The 21,888-nt window shown below is 51.5% G+C and overlaps 1 protein-coding gene across 1 annotated transcript; it reads left to right on the top strand.

The window, feature by feature from the left end:
• Positions 1 to 1,032: 1,032 nt before the first annotated feature.
• LOC105694940 (homeobox protein unc-4 homolog) lies at positions 1,033 to 21,512 on the top strand. Its single transcript, XM_012416084.1, has 4 exons — positions 1,033 to 1,396; positions 16,639 to 16,811; positions 20,572 to 20,775; positions 20,841 to 21,512. Exons 1-4 carry the CDS (start codon positions 1,033 to 1,035, stop codon positions 21,510 to 21,512), a joined length of 1,413 nt encoding a protein of 470 aa, XP_012271507.1.
• Positions 21,513 to 21,888: the final 376 nt, after the last annotated feature.

Here is a 21,888-nt window from a genome sequence, read left to right as displayed (position 1 = left end):
TGACCCCGACCCGGGACTCGGACCCTCGGGCCCAAACCGGGAGAGGGCCCCACGTCGATTCTAGGCCCTCGACGGTGACCCCGCTCGCGAGTGATCGTGCCCGTGGCCGGGAGAGGCTGAGAGTCCCTGGAGATTTGGGCCCGAAGGCCCCGATTCGAGGCTCGGGCCCGCACCCAAGTGCTGGACTACCTCGTCGATAGGAGAGGGCGGAATCGTTGGTCGAAATCTCGACTGGAGTACCGTGTTTGGGCCTTGAGGCCCTCGAGGACCTCGGACAGTTTGGGACGTCTCGTTCGTCGGTCCGGTCGGACCGTCGACAGTGGAACGCGAGCTGGACCCGCGACCGATCGGGGGTCGGTCCCAAGTTTTGGAGGACCGGGCCCATCCGTGAGTCCCAGTCAGTGATCCGGTGCCGCGGAGTGCGGATAGCTCCTCGATAGTGTTCGGAGGGCCTCCCGAGTTCTAAGCTCCGTCCATGGTCTAGGACTCAAATGAACATGCTAAGGAACGAAGTGAGGAAGGATCTAGGTCGGGCCCAGTAGTCCCAGAAGACTTTGGGACTCGAATCTGAGAGACGGTGAGCAGGTCGTTGGAAATTGGGACTCGATCGACGGTCTCCTTTCCCTCGAAGAGCGCGGAATTCCGCGATCCGACGGCAAACCGCTCGTCCGGGAACTCGCTGGTGGAGGCCCTTGATTCGGGCCCAGAAGTGGGCCTCTCCCTCGGGGGTCCTGGGTTCAAGGTCCTGGGACCAGGAAGATCCAGGCGCGACGTCCAGGGAAAAGGAGGAGCGCATCGGGTCGAGCGGGAAGGAAGCATCGGGAGTCCTCGAGTCATCCCGGGGTCCTGCTGGAGTAGGCCCCGCGCGCGACCGCCGAGTCCCGGGGGACTGGCCCAAAACGAGCCCGGGCCGATGCGGGGCGGGCCCGGGGGCGCCAACGGGAGCGGCCTGGATGCCCCCGCCGGGGTCTGAGCGCGATCTGCAGTAGAGAGCCGGGGAGAGGCCCAGCCAAGTTGGGGCCCAGCTCCAGGATGGTCCTGGAGCCGGGAGGCGGCCTGTCGTTCCCGGCGCCGCCGGCCGGCGGGACCACCGGGGCCTCCTCCGGGGCCTCGCTCCTGTCCCCGGGTCGGCTGTTCCCAAGGGCCGCGCCCGTCTTCCCGTTCCACCTGGGGTGGCCGCCCCATCACCCCGTCCTGGGCCAGGTCCAGAGTCAGGTGCAGGCCCACCACCAGGCGGCCGCGGCCGCCGTCAGGTTCTTCAGCCACCACCACCCCCACCACCCCCACCCGGCCCTGGGCAGCCGCCCTCTTGCTCCGGACATCGCGGCCGTCCACCCTGGGGCCCACCTTCTGCACCACGCCGCCGACCACGTCGACGAGGACGACGAGAAGAAAGGTGCGAATTAACCCTTTGGCCCGTGGAAGCGCCTATAGGCGTCCGACGTTTGGTCCAATATCGCCTGCCCGCTTTCAGGATTCTCGCCCTTATGTCGAAAGAGCTTCGCCTTCAAAGGGTCCAAACGGGGACCCGAATCGTTCCTCCTGGAATTTAAATTCAAGACCCCCTCCTGGGGGAATTCCAGACGCATAGTTTGGCACTCGACGGACTCCTCTAGGCCCGGAAATTGGGACCGTCGCGACGATTAGCTCCCTGACGTCGTTTCCGGGGACGTCCTAGAGTATCTCCTCGCATTCCCCGAAATCTCAGCAGGGATTTTCGGAAACGGTCCCCAGGGCCCCTTCCAGGGTACTCTTGGTCGATCATAAGATCGTTCCCGGGTCCCGTGGGCTCCCCAGGGACCGTTCACCGAGTCGATCCCCGACGGGTACGGAATGAAGCGGGGAATCTCGCCGACGGCGCGCAACGCTCTCGCGCGGTCTCCGGCGAGGGTGGAAATCCCTTTTTTACGTGATCCCATTCGCACCCCTGAGCCCTGGATCGAGGTTATCCCTCCAAGGGCTGCTGCCTCTTAACTTAAACGCCTCCCCCTCGCCTGGAACCGACGCCCTACGTCGCGTTACCGGGAACCCTCGAGGGCTCCTGGGGATGATGGAAGAAGTTCCTGATCGGGAGCAAAACCCGGACCGGCCATTTTTGCGGGACAAAAAACAGTATCATAAGGTCGGGACCGTGGTCATTCGTCGCTGCGTTCTCGTGAGTCCCAGATTTTGGGCCCTGAGTCCACTTTTCAACGTTTTCGCATTTTCCTGGGAGACGAGCGATCCTCTGGGGAGCACTAATGCGTCCGCCCCGACGGCCATTACCTCGTAGAGCGAGAGCGGGCCCATTCCGCGTCGTTAGAAATCCTGGGGCCCGATTAGCGGGAAACCGGCCAGCCGAGGGCCCGGCAAGAACTCCCGGGGCCCGTTCCCCTTTCCGCGTGCTCTCCGCAGACCACCGCCACGGGCCCGGAAACGAGGGGGAATAAAAGCGGCGCGAATCGGGCCTTAACCATTTCCCGGGGCCCCATCGCGCGAACCATATCCCGGAAACTTCGGGCCCCATTCAGCATCCGCGTCCTCCATTGACGGGGTCCGCGATTTACCCCCTTCCGAGAAGCTGACCTTAACCCTTCCCCGTAGTTCCCGGGAACTGCGGAATCCGCGACGTTTCTCCGGGGTGTTAAGGTGATGTGAAACACGTCGAGGAACTTGATCGACGTTGGTAAAGAAGATCTAAATATTGTTATTAATATATTAGATATATACCTACGTTGCAGACTTTGGTTTTTTTAGCGACAGCTGGGTCGAATTGTATTGGGTATTGTACTAAATGGCATATCCGCGACGTTTCTCCGGGGTGTTAAGGTGATGTGAAACACGTCGAGCAACTTGATCGACGTTGGTAAAGAAGATCTAAATATTGTTATTGATATATTAGCTAAATACCTACGTTGCAGAGTTTGGTTTTTTTAGCGACAGCTGGGTCGAATTGTATTGGGTATTGTACCAAATGGCATACTCCAACTGTCGTTTTCGTACAATAATTATTAAGAAATCGGAGTAAAACTCCAGAAATACTCTGGATTCATGCTTTCCGAGGCCCTAATTGACTGCAGAGGGACCCCCTGCGCCATCTGTGATTTACATGTCAACTAAATCTTCACTCCGAGACCTCGTATTACCATCGTTTTGGCATAGAAGCGTATACAACACTTTTTCTTGCCTTTATCCCGTTCAAATTCCAAACTTCGAATGTGTCAGGACAATTCTTTGATAATAACGAGTCACGTGTCAAAGTTTCGGAGAGTTTGGTCTAACACCCGTAAAAAAAAGTGTTTTATCCGAATCGACTGATTTAAGGGGGGTTTCTTTCCGCCTTAAATTAAAAAAGAGACCTGGGATGCAGAGTTTACCTGTCGGGAGAGGTTAGGAACGATTAATCCCAGGGTAAAATTTAAATATACTTTTGAACGTGTCAGGACAACTCTTTGATGATCACGAGTCACATCCCAGGGTAAAATTTAAATAAACTTTTGAACGTGTCAGGACAACTCTTCGATGATCACGAGTCACATGTCAACGTTTCGGACAGTTTAGTCCAATACCCTTAAAAAAAGTCGACTGATTTCAGGGGGGTTTCTTTCCACCTTACATTTAAAAAGAGACCTGGGATGCGGAGTTTACCTGCCGGGAGAGGTTAGGAACGATTAATCCCAAGGTAAAATCGAGGGTACAGGGGGGGCGAGTCCCAAGAATCCCGGGGAGGATCGTTTAAATCAAGTTTTACGTCACATCAAGCTCCTCTCAATTTAAACGACGCCTCTGAGCGTCGTTAAAACGGCCGTCCCGGGACGTCCTCGCGCGTCGACTTCCTGCCCTGAAAAGCCACTTCCGTTTACGCTAATGAGGGCAACCGCGCCCGACTTGGCCCCCGGATTTTCGAGAATTATTTTCCTGATTTCCTTATCCTTTTCTTTAATTTTTTCTACAAAATTTCTTTCCACGGAAAATAAGAAGAAGACGATCAATCGGTATCGAGGTTCCTCTAGGACGAGAGGGTTCGTCCTCCCCTTTGCTCATCAGCACTTCGCTCTCGATTCCTCCTCATCTTCTATTCATCCGGTCGTTTATCCTCCGGATTTTCGAGAATTATTTTCCTGATTTCCTTATCTTTTTCTTGATTTTTTTCGAAATTTCTTTTCGACGAAAAATAAGAAGAAGACGATCAATCGGTATCGAGGTTCCTCTAGGACGAGAGGGTTCGTCCTCCCCTTTGCATTTCGAGGAGCGATGCCCATCTGCGCTCCGCTCTCGATTCCTCCTCATCTTCTATTCATCCGGTCGTTTATCGTCCTATCTTCTTTCGAAGGGAATGCCAGATCGCGAGGTGATCGGTTTCCACGGGGAGGAAAGTCAAACTCGGAGGGTGGCGGGAGAAACTGCCCGGGAAACGAGTCTAATAGAGCGCAGATCCAGGCCACCCTGGACTTCCCTGGGCCCGATAAGGCGTGGGCCTTATCGGGCCCAGGGAATCCATTTCCTCGGAGACGGGAAGTTCGACCTGGCCGAGGACGTCGACGAGGAAAAAGATCGGGAAACGTTACTCTTCGTCGGGGTGGAGTCGACTTCTCCCGAGGAAATGGCCCCGGAAAAAGGAAAACGGGCCCGTTCTCTCCAGCGATCTCGTTTGAATATATATATACATGTATATAGATATGCAAGTATATACAGAGTGTGCAGTTTCAAGAGGAATGTCGGACTGCCATTTCACCGGGCCCAGTAAGCACCTGTTCGCCGAGACGAGGCCGTGGGGCCCGAAATAATGCCCTCGCGTTTCCAGTCTCCTCGGAATAATAATCGGGGGGGGCATTCGTGTGTATACGGTAGGGAAAAGAGACGAAAAACGAAGAAGGAAGCCGAGGAGAGAACGATTTGTCAGGCTTTCGTCGGAGGAATGCGCCGTATATCAGCCGACGTAAGTCCCCGTTTCCGAAAATCGGGCCCCGGGCGACGAGAGCTTAAGGTGAAGTCAAACACGTCGAGGAACTTGATCGACGTCGATAAAGAAGATTTTTATAAATGCCCACGTTGCCGACGTTCATTTTTATATTGACAGCTGGGTCGAATTATATTGGGTATTGTACCAAATGGCATACTCCACCTGTCGTTTTCGTACAATAATTGTCAAGAAATCGGAGTAAAACTCCAGAAATCCTCTGGATTCGTGCTTTCTGGGGCCCTAATTTACTGCAGAGGGACCCCCTGCGCCATCTGTGATTTCCAGGTCAATTAAATTTTCACTCCGAGACCTCGTATTCCCATCGTTTCGGCATAGAAGCGCAAACAACACTTTTTTTTGCCTTTATCCCGTTCAAATTCCAGTTTATCGATTACCAGAATGTTCCAAATTGTCGTAAAATTGTCCTGACCATTTCGTTTCTCATATCAGAGCCTTCGATAATTGTATATCGATCGAAATACGAGAGCTCGACGGCATTTTAGGACTGACCTGGGCTAAGTTAAAAAAATCTTTTTTTTAATCCAAATTTTCAAAGTGTCGGAACAATTCTTAGATGATCAGGAGTGACGTGTCAAAGTTTCGGACAGTTTGGTCTAATACCCTTAACCCTTTTAGTGCCGGGCGAAAAAGAGGTGCTTACGCGAAGATAACCGGCCGAATTTTACGATTTTACTAGGATTTGGAAAAAGGCTCATAAAAACCAAACGAAAAGCAATATTTACATAATTCAAAAAGCAGGGTATTAAGGACAAAATAGAGAATAAAACAGTGACGCTAATTTTTCTATACGCATTGAAAATTACATAAATAACAAAGGTATAAGTGATAAAAAAAAAAAAAGAAAAATTGAGTTCTCCGTTTCAAAACGTAATTGCACATAGGAAAAGTCATCTTTTTATCATCAATTTATATAGACCGCTTATTGCAAAGTATATACTTTAAATTTCCAATATATTTTTTAACAAAATAAGTAATATTGCACAAGAAACATAAAAAATAACTCCAAGGCACATGGTAGGCGCCGGACGGATTATCTCATCCGAAACAAGTAATTGTTATAGGTTATAGGTTGTTATAGGTGTTGTTGTATCGTTATTTTAATTCTCTCGTAATGAAATTAGACTATTTATAACGTATTATAAATTTATTTTGAGATAGAGATCTCTCGCAAAGCGAATAGTAAAGCGCTACGAGGTGCGGCCCGACATGTGCCCATAATTATGAAAGTAGTCTAAGTCAAAATTAAAAAAAAAAAAAATTAGTTTATCACTTATTTCACGCCATATTATTTCAAACGAAATTAATTCAATGTAATTTCGTAAAAACAAAAAATATATGACTTAGACCACATTCATAATTATGGGCACATATATCGGCTCTGGCACTTTTCGCCAGTGCAGCGAAGGCCGATATATCGGCCTCGGGCCCTAAAAGGGTTAAAAAAAAAGTGTTGTATTCGAATTGACAGATTTGAAGGGTGGTTTCACTCCCCCTAAAATCCGCGTACGAGTACCGCAAGAATCGCGGAAACTTCCGCGGACTTGTCGCGATGGACATTCGCGTATCGCTAGCTCGAGGGGGCCTTGATAAGGCCCCGAGAGTCCCGGGGTCGCGCAACTCCCGGGGGTGAAAAAGGGGCAAGGGGGGGCCCCGAGTTGGCGGGGGTAATAACTTAATTTAAACTAAACTACAGTTTAATAATTCCCGAGCGGGCCCCGGCCGTGGAGGATGCTCGGGCAACCGGCAATTTGAGAGCCGCCGTTAACTGCCGGTCGTTAGTCCCTTTTCAAAAGTCTCCCCCCCCCCTGCCGGCCCCTCGCGGGGCCCTAGGGCCCGGAGTCGGACTCGCTCGAGCACCGGGGCGCCTCCTTCGCTCTCTCCCTCTCTCGGGGTCCCACCCCCTCCGCCGGCGCTCGCGGGCCCGGAACGCCGGGGAAGGGCCCGTCCCCTCCACTCGGGGCCCGACGCGCATGCGCTAGGGGCCTAGCACGCCTTTTAAAAGACCGCTTTTTCAACACCATTGGAATTATCCTAAACGCCCTGCCAATGTATTCCGCGGGGCCCCCGGTTATTGAAACATCGCGGGGGCGACCTCACCCCGGGGCCTTACGGGGCCTTAATCGGGGATTAATTCATTTGGGAAACTTCCACTCGTTAGGGAGGGAGGTCGACGTCCGGGGGGAAATCCCGATCTTTGCAATTTGGGTAATTTGGGCCCGATGGATTTGGGCCCACTATCGCGATCGGTTTCCCCGCTCGAAACTAATTGAAACGAGGGACTCGCGTCATTCGGGTTAAAAAATAGTTTAACCGAGGGGCGCAAAGGGGGGACCCTAGGGAGGGCATCCTCCGCGAGCGTTTCTCTAACGACGAGCCGTCGTTAAGTCATCGCGTGCTCGCGCTGCGTTATGCGAGGCCCACTCGACTCGTTCGACTGCGCACTTTTCGTCCCTTTTTATCCTCCCCCCCGCCGCCCCCCTCTTCCAGGGCCCTCTCTACTTTTCGTTACCGCCGGGGCCCAAAATCGAAGCGTCAGACGCGACTTCGCGGGAATCGGTAAGAGGGTATGAAAGGCGCTGAGAAATTTCATACACGTCGGTAAAGTCTAATCCATCTGTACCCTTTTTGGGGGGAATGACGTTTTGAATACTCTAGTGGGAACATAACCTGGCGCGTCCCATTACCGACGTTTATATTTATCTTGAAGTCTTTTATAGTCTACGTCGAGAATCATACGAACTGAAGGGTTCTATATGTCATTTCGGGAAAGTAATGACAAAAAGATCGATGTTAAACTGCCGAAATCCCATGAATCCATGACTATTTATACTTTGATGGACCGACGTCGCCATCTGTGAGGTTTGGCTGCAACTAAATTTTTCCTCTAAAGACACGTGTTAGCTCTGGGACAAGCCAGCGTTCTCTTGCAATTGTTGGTAATAGTATTTTCCACATTTTCCCCGTTTGACACCGAAATATTCCATTTCTACGGTATTATAAATCCTTCGAGCTAGGTCTTGAAAATCTTAATTTTCGATTCTAAGCCTCCAAGACGCGTAAAACATCGAAAACATACCCTAACCCCGCCATGTTGGTTTCAGTCCACGGATAGGTAAATCAATTTTTCATGAAAAATGAAATTTCATCAGTTTCAAGACCTACCTTAGGGCCTCCATATTCGCGTGGGAAAATTTCAAACGAATCGGTGCACCCCAATATATATATAGACTGACTCTTCATATCCTTTTAAGTCCTCCCGAGACCGTTTCGAGTTTCCCCCGTTTCGCGGGATTTCCGCGCGCGTATCGCCCGGCAGTTCGCGGCCTCGGCCTCGCAAAAGGGAGAAAAACGTTAATTAAATAGTTTGATTTACGGCGGGGGGGGGGGCGGGAGGGGGAGAAAGGGCCAGATACTCGCCGAGGACTATAAACGCGGCATATTTATACGCTCCCGGGCTAATTGTCCTGGCGGATAAGGATCTTTATATTACTAACGGAGCGACTCGTCCGTCTCCAAAATGGCCGCCCAAGAAGAGCTTCCGTTCGCCAAGATGGCCGACTCGGGCATCGCGACGCGTCGGTACCTTGGTCTTCGAATGTCGTCGATTCATGTCCCGTACGTAGGATAAAATTAAGTGAAATTAGATAGAATTAGGCAAAATCCCGTAGACCAAGGTGAAATGGTCCCTTCGTACGAGATAAAGGAGGAGAAAAGGAAAAAGAAAGGGAAACCTGCTTATCAATCCTCGATTGTACGCACGATGTCGGGGCCTTACCTACACCGTCGATTCATATGCAGTACATCGGATAAAATTAAGTGAAATTAGATACAATTAGGTAAAATCCCGTAGACCCAGGTGAAATGGTCCCTTCGTAGGAGATAAAGGAGGAGAAAAAAAAAAGAAAGGGAAACCGGCTTATCAATCCTTGATTGTACGCGCGATGTCGGGGCCTTACCTACACCGTCGATTCATATACGGTACATCGGATAAAATTTAGTGAAATTAGATAGAATTAGGCAAAATCCCGTAGACCCAGGTGAAATGGTCCTTTTGAAGGAGAAAAAGGAAGAGAAAAAAAAAAGAAAGGGAAACCGGCTTATCAATCCTTGATTGTACGCGCGATGTCGGGGCCTTACCTACACCGTCGTCCGCCGGCGCTCGCGGGCCCGGAACGCCGGGGAAGGGCCCGTCCCCTCCACTCCCGCTCTCGATTCCTCCTCATCTTCTATTCATCCGGTCGTTTATCGTCCTATCTTCTTTCGGGGAAGGGAAGGGAATGCCAGATCGCGAGGTGATCGGTTTCCACGGGGAGGAAAGTCAAACTCGGAGGGTGGCGGGAGAAACTGCCCGGGAAACGAGTCTAANCCTTTTGAAGGAGAAAAAGGAAGAGAAAAAAAAAAGAAAGGGAAACCGGCTTATCAATCCTTGATTGTACGCGCGATGTCGGGGCCTTACCTACACCGTCGATTCATATACGGTACATCGCATAAAATTTAGTGAAATTAGAATTAGGCAAAATTCCGTAGACCCAGGTGAAATGGTCCTTTTGTAGGAGAAAAAGTAGGAGAAAAAAAAAAGAAAGGGAAACCGGCTTATCAGTCCTTGATTGTACGCGCGATGTCGGGGCCTTACCTACACCGTCGATTCATATCCCGTACATCGGATAAAATTTAATGAAAATAGATAGAATTAGGCAAAATCCCGTAGACCCAGGTGAAATGGTCCTTTTGTAGGAGAAAAAGTAGGAGAAAAAAAAAAAAGAAAAGGAAACCGGCTTATCAATCCTCGATCGCACGCGCAACGTCGACGCGTGGAGTGTCGGGGCCTTAGCTACGCCTTTCCGGGCCCCCGTTCGCGATTTGCATATCGACACGGGCCTTTCCGCCCAGTGATCGATTCCGCGCGGGCCGCCGGGCGGAAAACCCGCGCGTGGCCTCGTATTCCGCCGGCTCTCTTAATTTAATCGGCCATTCAATTAGGCACTCCTCGCGCACTCGCGGCTATCGGGGCCGGGAAAATCAATTATCTGCGCACACGGCTAAGGTGAAAGCCACACCGCGGAAAGTTGCAACACGGAAGGGAGCCCCGGGACGTGGAGGATCGCGAAAAAAGACCGCGTTTAGAAAGAGGGGGGGGGGGGGGGACGGAAAAAAAATGAAGGCACGGCGAGAGCGAGGAGAAACGGAGATGGGCAGGGAAGTCGCGGAGATGCGCGACTTTCCGCGAATTTCTAGAGGGCTTCAGAAAGTGCCGACGCGATAATCGCTAATCATTTGTCACTTTGTCTCCCGGTGCGTACGCCCGGGGAGAGTGTAACTCCGAGAATCCTCACCATTAGTGCGGCGCCCCCGGTATTTTCGCCCGCTCCCCCCGGCGCTTGATAATTAAAAGCGTTATTTATCGCGCCGGCGTTAATCGTCCGGGCCCCGTTCCGTAAGTAGCGTCAATTGGCGGTCCGACTTCTCGCGAGTTGGCGGGATCTCGCCTTAGGACGGCGAGTCTTGCGGTGGGCCCTTCAGGGTGGGCTGACGAGGCGGGGCGCGCCGGGCCCCGAATCGCGCGAGTTCCACTTAGGTCTCGAGACGCGGAAGTCCCATGTGTGTATAGTAGGCACCACCATGTTAGAATAAGGATTCATATCATTGTTTTTAATGTGGTGTGTGTAATTGACTGCAGAGGGACCCCCTGTGATTCACTCCGAGACCTCGTATTCCCATCGTTTTGGCATATAAGCGCAAAACACACTTTTTTTTGCCTTTATCCCGTTCAAATGCGAGTTTATCGATTACCAGATTGTTCCAAATAGTCGTACAATTGTCCTGACTCTTTCGTTTCTCATATCAGAGCCTTCAATAATTGTATATCGATCGAAATATCGGAGCTCGACGCCATATTGCTTCTGCTGTAGGCTAAGTTAAAAGATTTCTTTTTTTAAATCCAAATTTTAAAATGTGTCGGGACAATTATTTCATGATCACGAGTCACGTGTCACAGTTTCGGACAGTTTGGCCCAATAACCTTAAAAAAAATTGTTTTACCCGAATGAACTAAATTGAGGGGGGTTCCGCTTCACCTCAAGGCCCCGATCCAGGGCCCTTCCCTCGTCTTTTCCTCTATAGGGAATCCCTGGGTCCGATTCATGTCCCTCGAAGGAGAGGAATCGCTCGACCGGTCGACGGGACCGATGGGGTCGATCGGACGGGCCCCATCGGGCCCCTCGTCGGTCCCGGGTCGAATCGGCAATTTAAAACAATCTCACCGCTGCCGAGAGGTCGGTCGCCGAGCACGCGACGGGGATAATGCTCTCTTGCAAATGACACGGCGAAAGGGGGTAACAACCCGTGCTTAGCGGTCCTTAGAGAGGGGTGGGCCCCGCGCGGGAGGGAAGAGAGAGAGCAACCGAGGCCCGTCTACCCGGAGGGAGGGAGAGAGAGAAACGGGGCCCGGCGGAATTGTACGTTTAGCGCACGCGAAAGAGCGCCACTTTGCCTCCGGACGATAACTCGCCGATCATCGAGGGCCTTTACAGCCGGGCGGGGCCCCGCTTAAAGCGGCAACGAGGGAGCGCAGCTAATCGCGCGGTATCGTAAGGCCCAAAAATCCGGAGTGGAGGGCTGCCCTCGCGCCGCCGAATTTCAGGGACCTGGGCATCGCGAGAGGGCCCCAATTGGAAAAACGCGAGGAGGGCCCAAAAGGTCGAAAAACGCGAAGTGCACCTTCGGGCCCAGGTTCTCACCGGGCCCCGCGACGCTCGGCGCCGAGGATGCACGCGAGCTCGCATTAATGTATAATTAACCGGTCGCCTTGAAGATGTTATCGCCCTCTGACAAACCTCCTTATCGGGGCCCGGGAGGCCTCTGCTCGTCCTCTACATCCTTACTCCTCTCGCGTGCCCGGAGTACCCCTCCGCCATTTTATTTATCATTTCATAATTTATTTGTCATTTAATATTTTATTTATCATTTCGTATTTTATTTATCATTTCGTATTTTATTTATCATTTCATAGTTTATTTATCATTTTATATTTTATTTGTCATTTAACCCCTTAACTTGTGCGCTCGAGATAATTCGAGAACGCTAAACAGGCCAAACTGTGCACACTCGCGATAATTCGAGCGGCGTTGTATTTTATGCTACTATAATTTTTCACATTTGAATATAATCGAGAATTTTATTTTTTTGCCAAGACAATGTTCTAGTGTTTTNTATCATATCATATTTTATTTATCACAACATTTTATTTATCATTTCGCAGTCAGGGATAATTTCGAGGGTCCTTCTCTCTTCGTCGGGGAGATTCGAGGCGCGGTAAAAGGACTCTCGTCCTGTACTATAGCCAAGCAGGAGGAAAATGCAAATTCGCCCTCGATTTTCGCCTAATCCCGGAAGGAGTCGAGAAGGGGCGAAGCCAGAGAGAGAGAGAGAGAGAGAGAGAGAGAGAGAGAGAGAGAAGGAGATTCCGGGGAACTTTCCGGGAGCGGTTAATATGCACCTCCGATGCACCGGTTAACCTCGCGGGGGCCCGGAAGATCCTGGAGTTCTGCCCTACCAGTGGGAGGCAGGGGGGGAACTAGTTGCATAGAGAAAACTAGTTTAAAATAAGTTTCGAATAAGGCCGTCCTCCCCTCGTATCGCGCGGGGAGATCTCTTCTCTCCGTGTATATAATTTACCGTCGGGTAGACGGTGTCGTAACGGCGCCCCGACTTTTCGCAGGGCACCGCTTTCTCCCCCCGTTGTTTTTTTTTTTTTCCTCCCTCCGCATCATCCGTTTTTCTTCACCCCGCTTTACGGAAACTCGGCCCGTTTTCTACGGTCGGCGTGAAAAAAGTCAGAGTAAATCCACCCTTTCGGTGCCGTCAAAAGGGGTACCTCAAAATGGCCGCAGCGAGGTGTCGAGCGTCGATACCCGACCTCGCCAGGAGGCGGCATCTCTATCGGCCTCTCTCTCGCTCCCACGCGGCGGCGCATCCCTCCCTCTCTCTCGCTCCCACAGGCGGGCCATACCCCCGGGGCCCCGGCTCTCTTATTGCGGCGGATATTTAATTCAGACTCGTCCGACTAGGCCGGCTCGACTCGTCGGAGGGGGACTGGAGGAAAGGGGCCCTCTCCTGCCCTGCCCCCTCCCCCCGGGAGGTGCAGCCGGGCGTCTGGAGGATTGATGGCGTCTAGATGCAAATGCAGTCAGTCCGACACGCAACCAACGTATCCACCTACCGACGCCTTATGCCAGTTAACGCCTTACAGCTTAATAATCCCGCCCCCCTCGGCCCCTCAGAGGATGCATCGCGACCGTCTCTCTCCCTCTCTATCGGGGCCCCAACCCCCCCGGACCCCGGAAATGGGCCCAATGGGCCGACCTTGGGTCCCCTGAGATCTTTCGACCGAGCGCCTCCGCGGATCGATCTTTCTTCCTTTTTTGACTGCCGCTTCCGGATCTCCCGGGGGCGGAGGACACTGCGGCCCTTCCGCGGGGACGACGGACGCGGAAACGCGACGGGCCCTATCCGGGCCCCCGGTTTCCGTCTCGCGTATCGCTAAACGCCGAGCCGCGCCGCTTGTCACTTTAATTAGAGGAACGTCGCCCGGAGTAATTACACGGCCGAAGTGCGGACCGTTTGTCCGCTAAAGCAGCCGCAATTAGCGACGCGCGCGCATGCTAATTGCGCAATTTTCCCGCCAAGTCGTCGCGATTATTGCGCCGTTCACAATGCCCCGTTTACGGGGGGGGAGGAGGAGGAAGGGGCTCTTGTCCGCGATACGACGGGGTGATAGCGCCGCGTTTTGCGGCTCTTTCCGCATGCGGTTTCCGACCCCCGTGAGATCTTTTGAGTTCTCTTTTTATTATTATTTTTTTTTTTATTATTTCTTGTCGCGATCTCCGCTGGAAAATACGGAGGGGGGCGGGGTGAAAGCGGACCCAGAACCGGAAAGAGCGGGCCCCTTTCGGACTCGGCACCGCTCGGGGGGCAAATTTGTAGGCGTGGGCCCCACGACTCGGGGAGTGACTCTCATTCGGGCGCATCGGGCTGTAATTTCGAGTTTAATTGCATGTTATTTCGGGTGGTACGCCGTGGGTGCCCGGGCTTATTAAACGCCTTGAGCCAGCACGCCATTTCGCGTTTTGGAGCGCAGCCTCCAAGGGAACCGCTTACTCTCGCGTACCGTCGCGAAGGTTATCTTAGGAAATTCGGCGAAAATACTTTCCCGACGGGGGAAAAATCGGGAAAAATTCTGGGGCCTAGCTCGAACCTCGTCGATCGAGGGGAGGTGGTTCGGATTGACGATCGGATCGATGAGAGGGGAATTGATCGACCCCTAGGTGTCGCGACGGGGAGTGATGGAGCGCAGAGGAACCGCTTCCCTTTCGAAATTCGGCGAAAATACTTTCCCGGCGGGGGAAAAATCGGGAAAAATTCCAAGACCTAGTTCGAACCTCGTCGATCGAGGTGAGGTGGTTTGGATTGACGATCGGATCGACGAGAGGGGAATTGATCGACCCCGAGGTGTCGCGACAAGGAGTAATGGAGCGCAGAGGAACCGCTTCCCTTTCGAAATTCGGCGAAAATACTTTCCCGACGGAGGAAAAATCGGGAAAAATTCCAGGACCTAGTTCGAACCTCGTCGATCGAGGTGAGGTACTTCGAATCGGCGATCGGATCGACGAGAGGAGAATTGATCGACCCCGAGGCGTCGCGACGGGGAGTAATGGGGCGCGCGCGGAGGAACCTCTGGGAGCGCTCCTGGCGGTAAGAAAAATCGGATAAAATTCCTGGGGAGTCCTGGAAGGACGTGGATAAATGCCTCGAGATCCTAATTCGAAATCGGCTCGCTAACCGGACGAAATAATCCCCGGCCACCGTTTACTCGAGCCGAGGCGCCGAGTCTCGGTCTCTCTCGCCGGGCGGCGTATCGATCCCCGCTTATTACCGGAATATAGATTATCAATAATAAGCGGCTCGACGGATGCCCGTCGGTGCGGGTTTCAGTTACGGGGGTGCCCGCCAAACGGCCCGTGGGACCGGGCACACCGGATAAATCGCATCTAATTACGAAGATTAATGCACCGGGGCCCCGGGTTTCCTCGGGGCCCGTTCGCGCCGAAGGCGAGGCGCCTTAAGGCCCGGCTTCGGGCGAAACGCGGGCCCCCCGATTCCGCCCTTAAGGGCCCCGATCAATATTCATCGTTCGTGCTTAACGGAAGGAAGAAAAAGCGCGAGAGGGGCCCTCCTTAAAAAAGGACGACCCCAAGGGGTACGGATCTCCGTCCCTCGTTAAAGTACACGCGAGGCCCCGAAATTTCGGCAAATCGATCCTCTCGGAGGAGGTGATAACCTCCTCGATTACTAAATCGAAAGTTTCTCATCGACCCCAGCCGTCGGGATGGCTCGGGGAGACGCCGATAAATCCGCGAGTTATCGCGATCGAATTAGTCCTGCCCCCCGCGGGGGATAAATCTCCCGGAAATCCGAAATCTAAGAACGCCGCTCTTATCGAGGCCGCTCTTCCCTCCACCCCCCGCCGATTGTCTCCAACTCGTATGTATGCTAATGTGCCCCGGTCACCCCGACAATTGAATGGAAGATCCGGAATTATGATTGACTCTCCTTCGGTCTGACGCGTTATCTCTCTCTCTCTTTCTCCTTGGAATAAAATACCACGAGGGGTGAATCTGCTTTCCCGAATTTTTTTTTCTCTCTTTTTTTTTCTTTCCACTCTAATCTTATATTCAGTTTCGCCCTGACACGATTTTCGCGTTAAACGACGAGCGAAGTACACTGTTAATAAGAATATTATAATTTTATAACATTTTCCGTGGTGGTTTCATTCGGACATGGTATACTAATTTTGTGACGTGTTTTCAAATGAACTGTATAACGTGTATTATTAATTTAGTACGTGCGTGTAATACATTTATAATATATGTTGTAAATTTGGGTGGGGCAGAATTTCATGTTAAACGTTTTTTTCTTCTGCAAACTTAATAATTTGACACATGTTCCGGGCATGTTCGAGGACGATTTTAGAGACAGCCCTACCTTATACGCCGAAAGAAATCATTTTGCAATTATCGGGGTATCGAACATCACGGATAAGTAGCAATTACGTTGTCCATGAAGCTACCGGAGTCTTCTATTGACTGTAAGAATTTTGTTAAATATTATTTAATTATTTTTGGGAGTTAAGAATGTAGTTACGATGTTTCTCCGCCAGTACCACCGACACTTGTCATCTTTCGATTAAATTTCATTAAAAATAAACCTATGTAAACGGTCATAAAATTAAAAATTCATGTACAATATTCCCTCGTGTAGAAATCTCGTTACAATGCTTCCCCGCCAGTACCACCGACACTTGTCATCTTTCGATTAAATTTAATTAAAAATCAACTTACGTGAAAGATCATAAAATTAAAAACCCATCCAAAAGATTTGCAAACAATGCGTACCAAATGACTGTCGAATATCAAGTTTATAATTTTCCTCCGCAATTACCCAAGATTACAGACGCGGTGTTATAAAAATGTAAATTTCCTTAGAATTTTATAATAAATGTATTCTGATTCACTGTAAAGACGTCAAATTTATAATTTCACTGCAACCTTATGTACTAAAAGTGTATGGAATTTAATGAATTTCGTTAACAGTTTATTGATTCTCGATTCGCGTTTCAGGGTGCGACGGCGAGTCGGACGAGGGCGGGAGCAAGCGACGGAGGAGCAGGACCAACTTCAACAGCTGGCAGCTGGAGGAGCTGGAGAGGGCCTTCCTGTCCAGCCACTACCCCGACGTGTTCATGAGAGAGGCCCTGGCCGTCAGGCTCGAGCTGAAGGAAAGCCGGGTCGCGGTGAGTCCCAATCCTGAGGGCAAAAGAGGCCCCAAAGAGGTTCCCACGTCCTTTCCTCCACCCTGGGATCCTGCCAGGACCAAAAGCCTCCCAGCTTCCGTCGGGACGTCGGGGGTGGACTTCTCGATAGGGACGATAAGGAGGGAAATTTAAGAGGATATGAAATAGACAGCCTATATATATGTATATGTATACATGTATGTCTGAGAAGTCAAATCGTCGGGGAAAGTACTCTCCGAATTGGGTGTACCGATTTGTTTGAAATTTTCCCATGTGAATATGGAGGCCCTAAGGTAGATCTTGAAACTCATGAAATTTCATTTTTCATCGAAAATTTATTTATTTACCGTTGACGGGAACCAACGTGGCACGGTCAGGGTATGTTTTCGATGTTTCATGCCTCTTGGAGGCTTAGAATCGAAAATCAAGAGTCTCAGGACCTTGGGGGTGGACTTATTGATAGGGATGATAAGGAGGGAAATTTAAAGAAATTTAAGATGGATTTTACTTTATCGACGTCGATTAAATTTCTTAGCGCCTTTCATATCCTCTTCAGATAAGGAGGAAAATTTAAAGAAATTTAAGATGGATTTTACTTTATCGACGTCGATTAAATTTCTTAGCGCCTTTCATATCCTCTTAAGGGGACCGGGTCACGGCGAGGGGGCTGACGCTCGACAGACGTCGGGGGTGGTTTCGGGACTTTCGACCTTTCACCCCGAGGCCTCTTTCGGCCCCCCTCGGGGGCAGTTAGTCCATCTGCTCGACGGCGGGTGCGGTTGCGTATGTAATGGACGCCTACATAAGAGGCATGTAATACATGCGCGAGGAGGGTGCGCCGTGAAGTCGAAACCCAGGGATGCCTTAGATCGACGAGGAATTTATTTTCCATCCACGGCAATGCAAAAAAATTCACTTAACCGAAGTAATATCACTTTTAATTGTCGCATCCCATTTATTCCAGACTTCGTGAACCCTAATAGCACAGAATAATTTCTGTATATTTCTTTGCAATCTTTGCTAAATATCTCAAGCGACAGATTTTTCAAGATCTCTTGTAGATTTCAATCGAAGATATCTGAAATATTTCTCAATAACATATTTAATTTCCTTAATTTATAAATATATATAGAAATTATGTATCTTACTTTATGAACATATCGTGAAAATGCATTTCTTACTTCACGACATTATATAAGTAATATCGCTTCGAATTGTCGCATTCAATTTATTCCAATTTGCGTCAAGAAATAACCCTAGTGAGGGGTGGTTCACCCCTTAATTTAATTTTTTCTTTTAATTGAGAAAATTATATTTTTAACTTCTCGTTATGAGAAAGCTTTTCCAGGTGGATTGGTTAAAAAATATTACCTTCTTGTGGGTGAAACTGCCAAATTGTCCTTTGACATGCCTTACCTTGGATGGTGGTTTCACCCCCTTAAAATGTTTAATGGCAGATAAAAAAAAATACGTGTCGCTTAGTTTTTAATCTACAATAACATATTATAAAAGAAATAAAATCGGAGAGATCGACGTGGGATGCCTTCCTTGTCAGAATAAGGTGGAGGGGTTCACGGGGTCCTTCATGGGGCACCTCGCATTTCGGCTCGACATGCCTTACCTTGGATGGTGGTTTCACCCCCTTAAAATGTTTAATGGCAGATAAAAAAAAAATACGTGTCGCTTAGTTTTTAATCTACAATAACATATTATAAAAGAAATAAAATCGGAGAGATTGACGTGGGATGTCTTCCTTGTCAGAGTAAGGGGGTTCATGAGGTCCTTCATGGGGCACCTCGCATTTCGTATTCCCGCGTTCGGATACGCAGGGTGGAGGCGCATAGGGTCGAGATTACAGTAACGGGTGTCACCCTTCCGCGGACGGGGCCCGGCTGCTTGTCCCGGTGACAAGGGAGATCCGGGGCTTGATAACAGTGATAACCCGGGAGATGTCACGGGTGTGTCATCCGTGGGGCGCCCCATGGAGAGATTAGATAAAGGGGGCGAGATGCGACTCGGGATAACCTCTGATATGGGGATAAAGAGGGGCCCGTCGACGGGCCCGTCGACTTGGGGCCCAACGGTGGCTGCCGACGACGGATTTCGGGGGACCGATAAAGAGTGATAACAGATGGTTAAGGGCGATAAGGACGGGTGTTTGCTCTCAACCTGTCGCGCGCATCGACGGGGATTATAGTAAAGTAGAGGATATCGTACACTGTTAAGAAAAATTCTACGAATGTTATATCATTTTTTATAGAAGTACTATTCAGACGTGGTATACCAAAATCATAACGTAGTATGAAATAAAATATATAACATGAGTTATGAATTTAGTACCCACGTATGTAATAAAATTATGAAGGATATTAGTAACTTTATGACGTACGATCTTCATAATTTCAGGACATTCGTATGTAGTGAAATTATTAAAAGAAAGAAATAGGTAATAATTTTATAGTAATTTAAGAAGACACGTTTACAAAGTTATGAAACATTATACAATGAAAAACTCGTCTCAGAAATTTAATTAGTAGACTAAAAACTAAGCGACACGTATGTTTTTATATCTGCCATTAAATGCTTTAAGGGGGTGAAACCACCATCCAAAGTAGACCTGCGACCCCTCACCCCTTAGGCTCACCCCTTAATTTTTTCTTTTCCTTTAATTGAGAAAATTATATTTTTCATATCTCGTTATGAGAAAGCTTTTCCAGGTGGATTGGTTAAAAAATATTATTTTCTTGTGGGTGAAACTGCCAAATCGCCCCTTGACATGCCTTACTTTGGATGGTGGTTTCACCCCCTTAAAGTGTTTAATGGCAGATAAAAAAAAAATACGTGGCGCTTAGTTTTTAGTCTACTATGACATATTATAAAAGAAATGAAATCGGAGAGATCGACCTGGGGAACCTTCCATGTAAGACAATCGTGCAGGACGATTTGGCCGATTTGGACGATTTGGCCACCCCCTTAAAGTGTTTAATGGCAGATAAAAAAAAAATACGTGTCGTTTAGTTTCTAGTCTACTATGACATATTATAAAAGAAATGAGAGATCGACCTGGGGAACCTTCCATGTAAGACGATCGTGCAGGACGATTTGGCCGAATCGAGGGGTAGGAGGGGTATCCCCTCGTCTTCGCCCTCCTCGGCACCATAAACGCGAGGCCTAATGGCGGCTCGTTGCGGCGCCGACTCGCGGGTTAATTCCGCATCCCATCAGACCCGTCCCGCGAGATGCGCTCCCGGAGATACCTCGTTGCGGCCGGTTGAAACGCGGCCGCGCTTATGCGTTCGCGTGTCTCCGTACGGCTGCGATTCGCCACGTAATTACAATGGCTCCTTTCTCATTAGAGGGAGCGGGGCATGTCCGAAGAGGGGTAGAGGAAGAAAAAAAAAAGAGAGAGAGAGAACGCGCGAAGATACGCTTCTGCGGGGGTTCAGCGGCGGAAATCCGCACCCCAGGACGGAGCGTACGTGTGCGGGGCATTCGCTCGTTGGCCACATCTGGCGGTTCAGGGGAGGGGTGCAAGGGGGGGTCTATTGATCTTCGGCTCGGCCTCGGACGGCGCCGCCTCCTCCAGGGTCTCCTCTCTCTCCTCCTCCTCCTCCGGGAGCGGGTCCTTCCTTCCTCTCCCTGGACTTCCATCCCCTAGGTAGAGTCCACCCAGGGTCTCCTCGAGTGTCCTCTTCCTTCCACGAGTGTCGGGGCGCTTGGAGAACGCTCGCTTGACCGGGATCCCGGACCTGGGTTGCAGGTCTGGTTCCAGAACCGGCGGGCCAAGTGGCGGAAGAAGGAGCACACGAAGAAGGGCCCAGGAAGGCCGGCCCACAACGCCCATCCGCAGAGCTGCAGCGGCGAGCCGATCCCTCCGGAGGAGCTGCGGAGGAAGGAGCGGGAGAGGCGGCAGAAGAAGCTGCTGAAGACGCTGGAGCGGCAGCAGCGGAAGTTGGCGGCGAAGGTAAGGACAAGGAGGAGATTTCCGGGCCCCAGGATGCTGAGGGTGGTGGTGGTTTCTGCTCGCAGGGCATCTCGGTGGACCTGTCGACGCTGCGGGCCGAGTGGGAGTCCAGGAGCGCGGCGGCAGCAGGGGGTGGACCGGGGGGCCTGGCCCACCAGAGCGGGGCCTTCTCGGGGCTGGGGCCCGGGGACGGCGGCGTCTCCGGTTCCGGCAACGAGGCCAACGAGGAGATCGACGTGGTCGGGGGCCTAGACTCGTGCAGTGAAAGCGGCAGCGAGAGGGTCGACTCGGCGGCGGACGGCTCGGTGGACGGGGAGTGCTACCCCAGGGTGTCCCCGGCCGACCCCCTCCAGGCGGATCCTCGACGGGCCCACCACGTGGGCCTGGACCTGAACCACCAGCAGGGCATCCACCACTGGGGCCTCAGTCTGCTGGAGCGGCGCCGCGAGCTCGTGGGCCTGGGCGCAGGCGGGCTCCCCGGTCGACTGGGCCCGGGTCCCCGGGAGGACCGACCCAAGGACGACGAGGCCCAGAGCGGCAGCATCGACCTGTCGGTCAAGGGCCGCGAGGAGCGTCGCAGGCTGAACCCCTTCTCCATCGAGAGCCTGCTGGGGAACGGCAGGCCCGCGACCCCCGGCTCCTGTTCGCCGATCCTCGACGGCCGGGAGTCCTCCACCCCCGGGGGCCGCACCCCCACCCCGCCGACCTCCATCCCTACCTCGCCTGCCACCACGTAGTCGGGCCCCGGGGACCTGGGGGCGATTCCCGGACCTCTCTATACGTAAGGTCCCTTCGGGACCGAGGCCCGGGCCCCGCGTCCTGGGCCTCATCCATATCCACGGAGACCGGCGGGGCGATATCAGTGTCCACATATCCGACCCGGCTGAGACTCAGTCGGGACCCGTCCGTCCGGATTACTCGCGAATCCCGCTCGTTTCCCCGCCAGTCTCGGGCCCCGGCGGGAATGGGCCCGTCGGAAACAAGTGCAATAATTATCGAGAGCGGACCCGCGGGGATCCCTGAGATCCCGGTTAAGGGTTCCCTGAAATTCCGGAGAGCGTCTCGAATTGGGCCCGAGGGAGGAATGCGGTGGCTCGTGAGGCCCATCTTCCC

The sequence above is a fragment of the Orussus abietinus genome, unplaced genomic scaffold (genome assembly GCF_000612105.2).
Source record: "Orussus abietinus isolate OABI.00-Male unplaced genomic scaffold, Oabi_2.0 scaffold35, whole genome shotgun sequence".
Taxonomy (NCBI): domain Eukaryota; kingdom Metazoa; phylum Arthropoda; class Insecta; order Hymenoptera; family Orussidae; genus Orussus; species Orussus abietinus.
This window is presented reverse-complemented; position numbering and strand designations above follow the sequence as displayed.

Excerpts from the sequence above, each read along its gene's own strand:
- LOC105694940 (XM_012416084.1), top strand. The coding sequence starts at position 1,033 with ATGGTCCTGGAGCCGGGAGGCGGCCTGTCGTTCCCGGCGCCGCCGGCC. Across the intron at positions 1,397-16,638 it reads CGAGGACGACGAGAAGAAAG|GGTGCGACGGCGAGTCGGAC; the intron begins GTGCGAATTAAC and ends TTCGCGTTTCAG. Across the intron at positions 20,776-20,840 it reads AGCGGAAGTTGGCGGCGAAG|GGCATCTCGGTGGACCTGTC; the intron begins GTAAGGACAAGG and ends TTCTGCTCGCAG.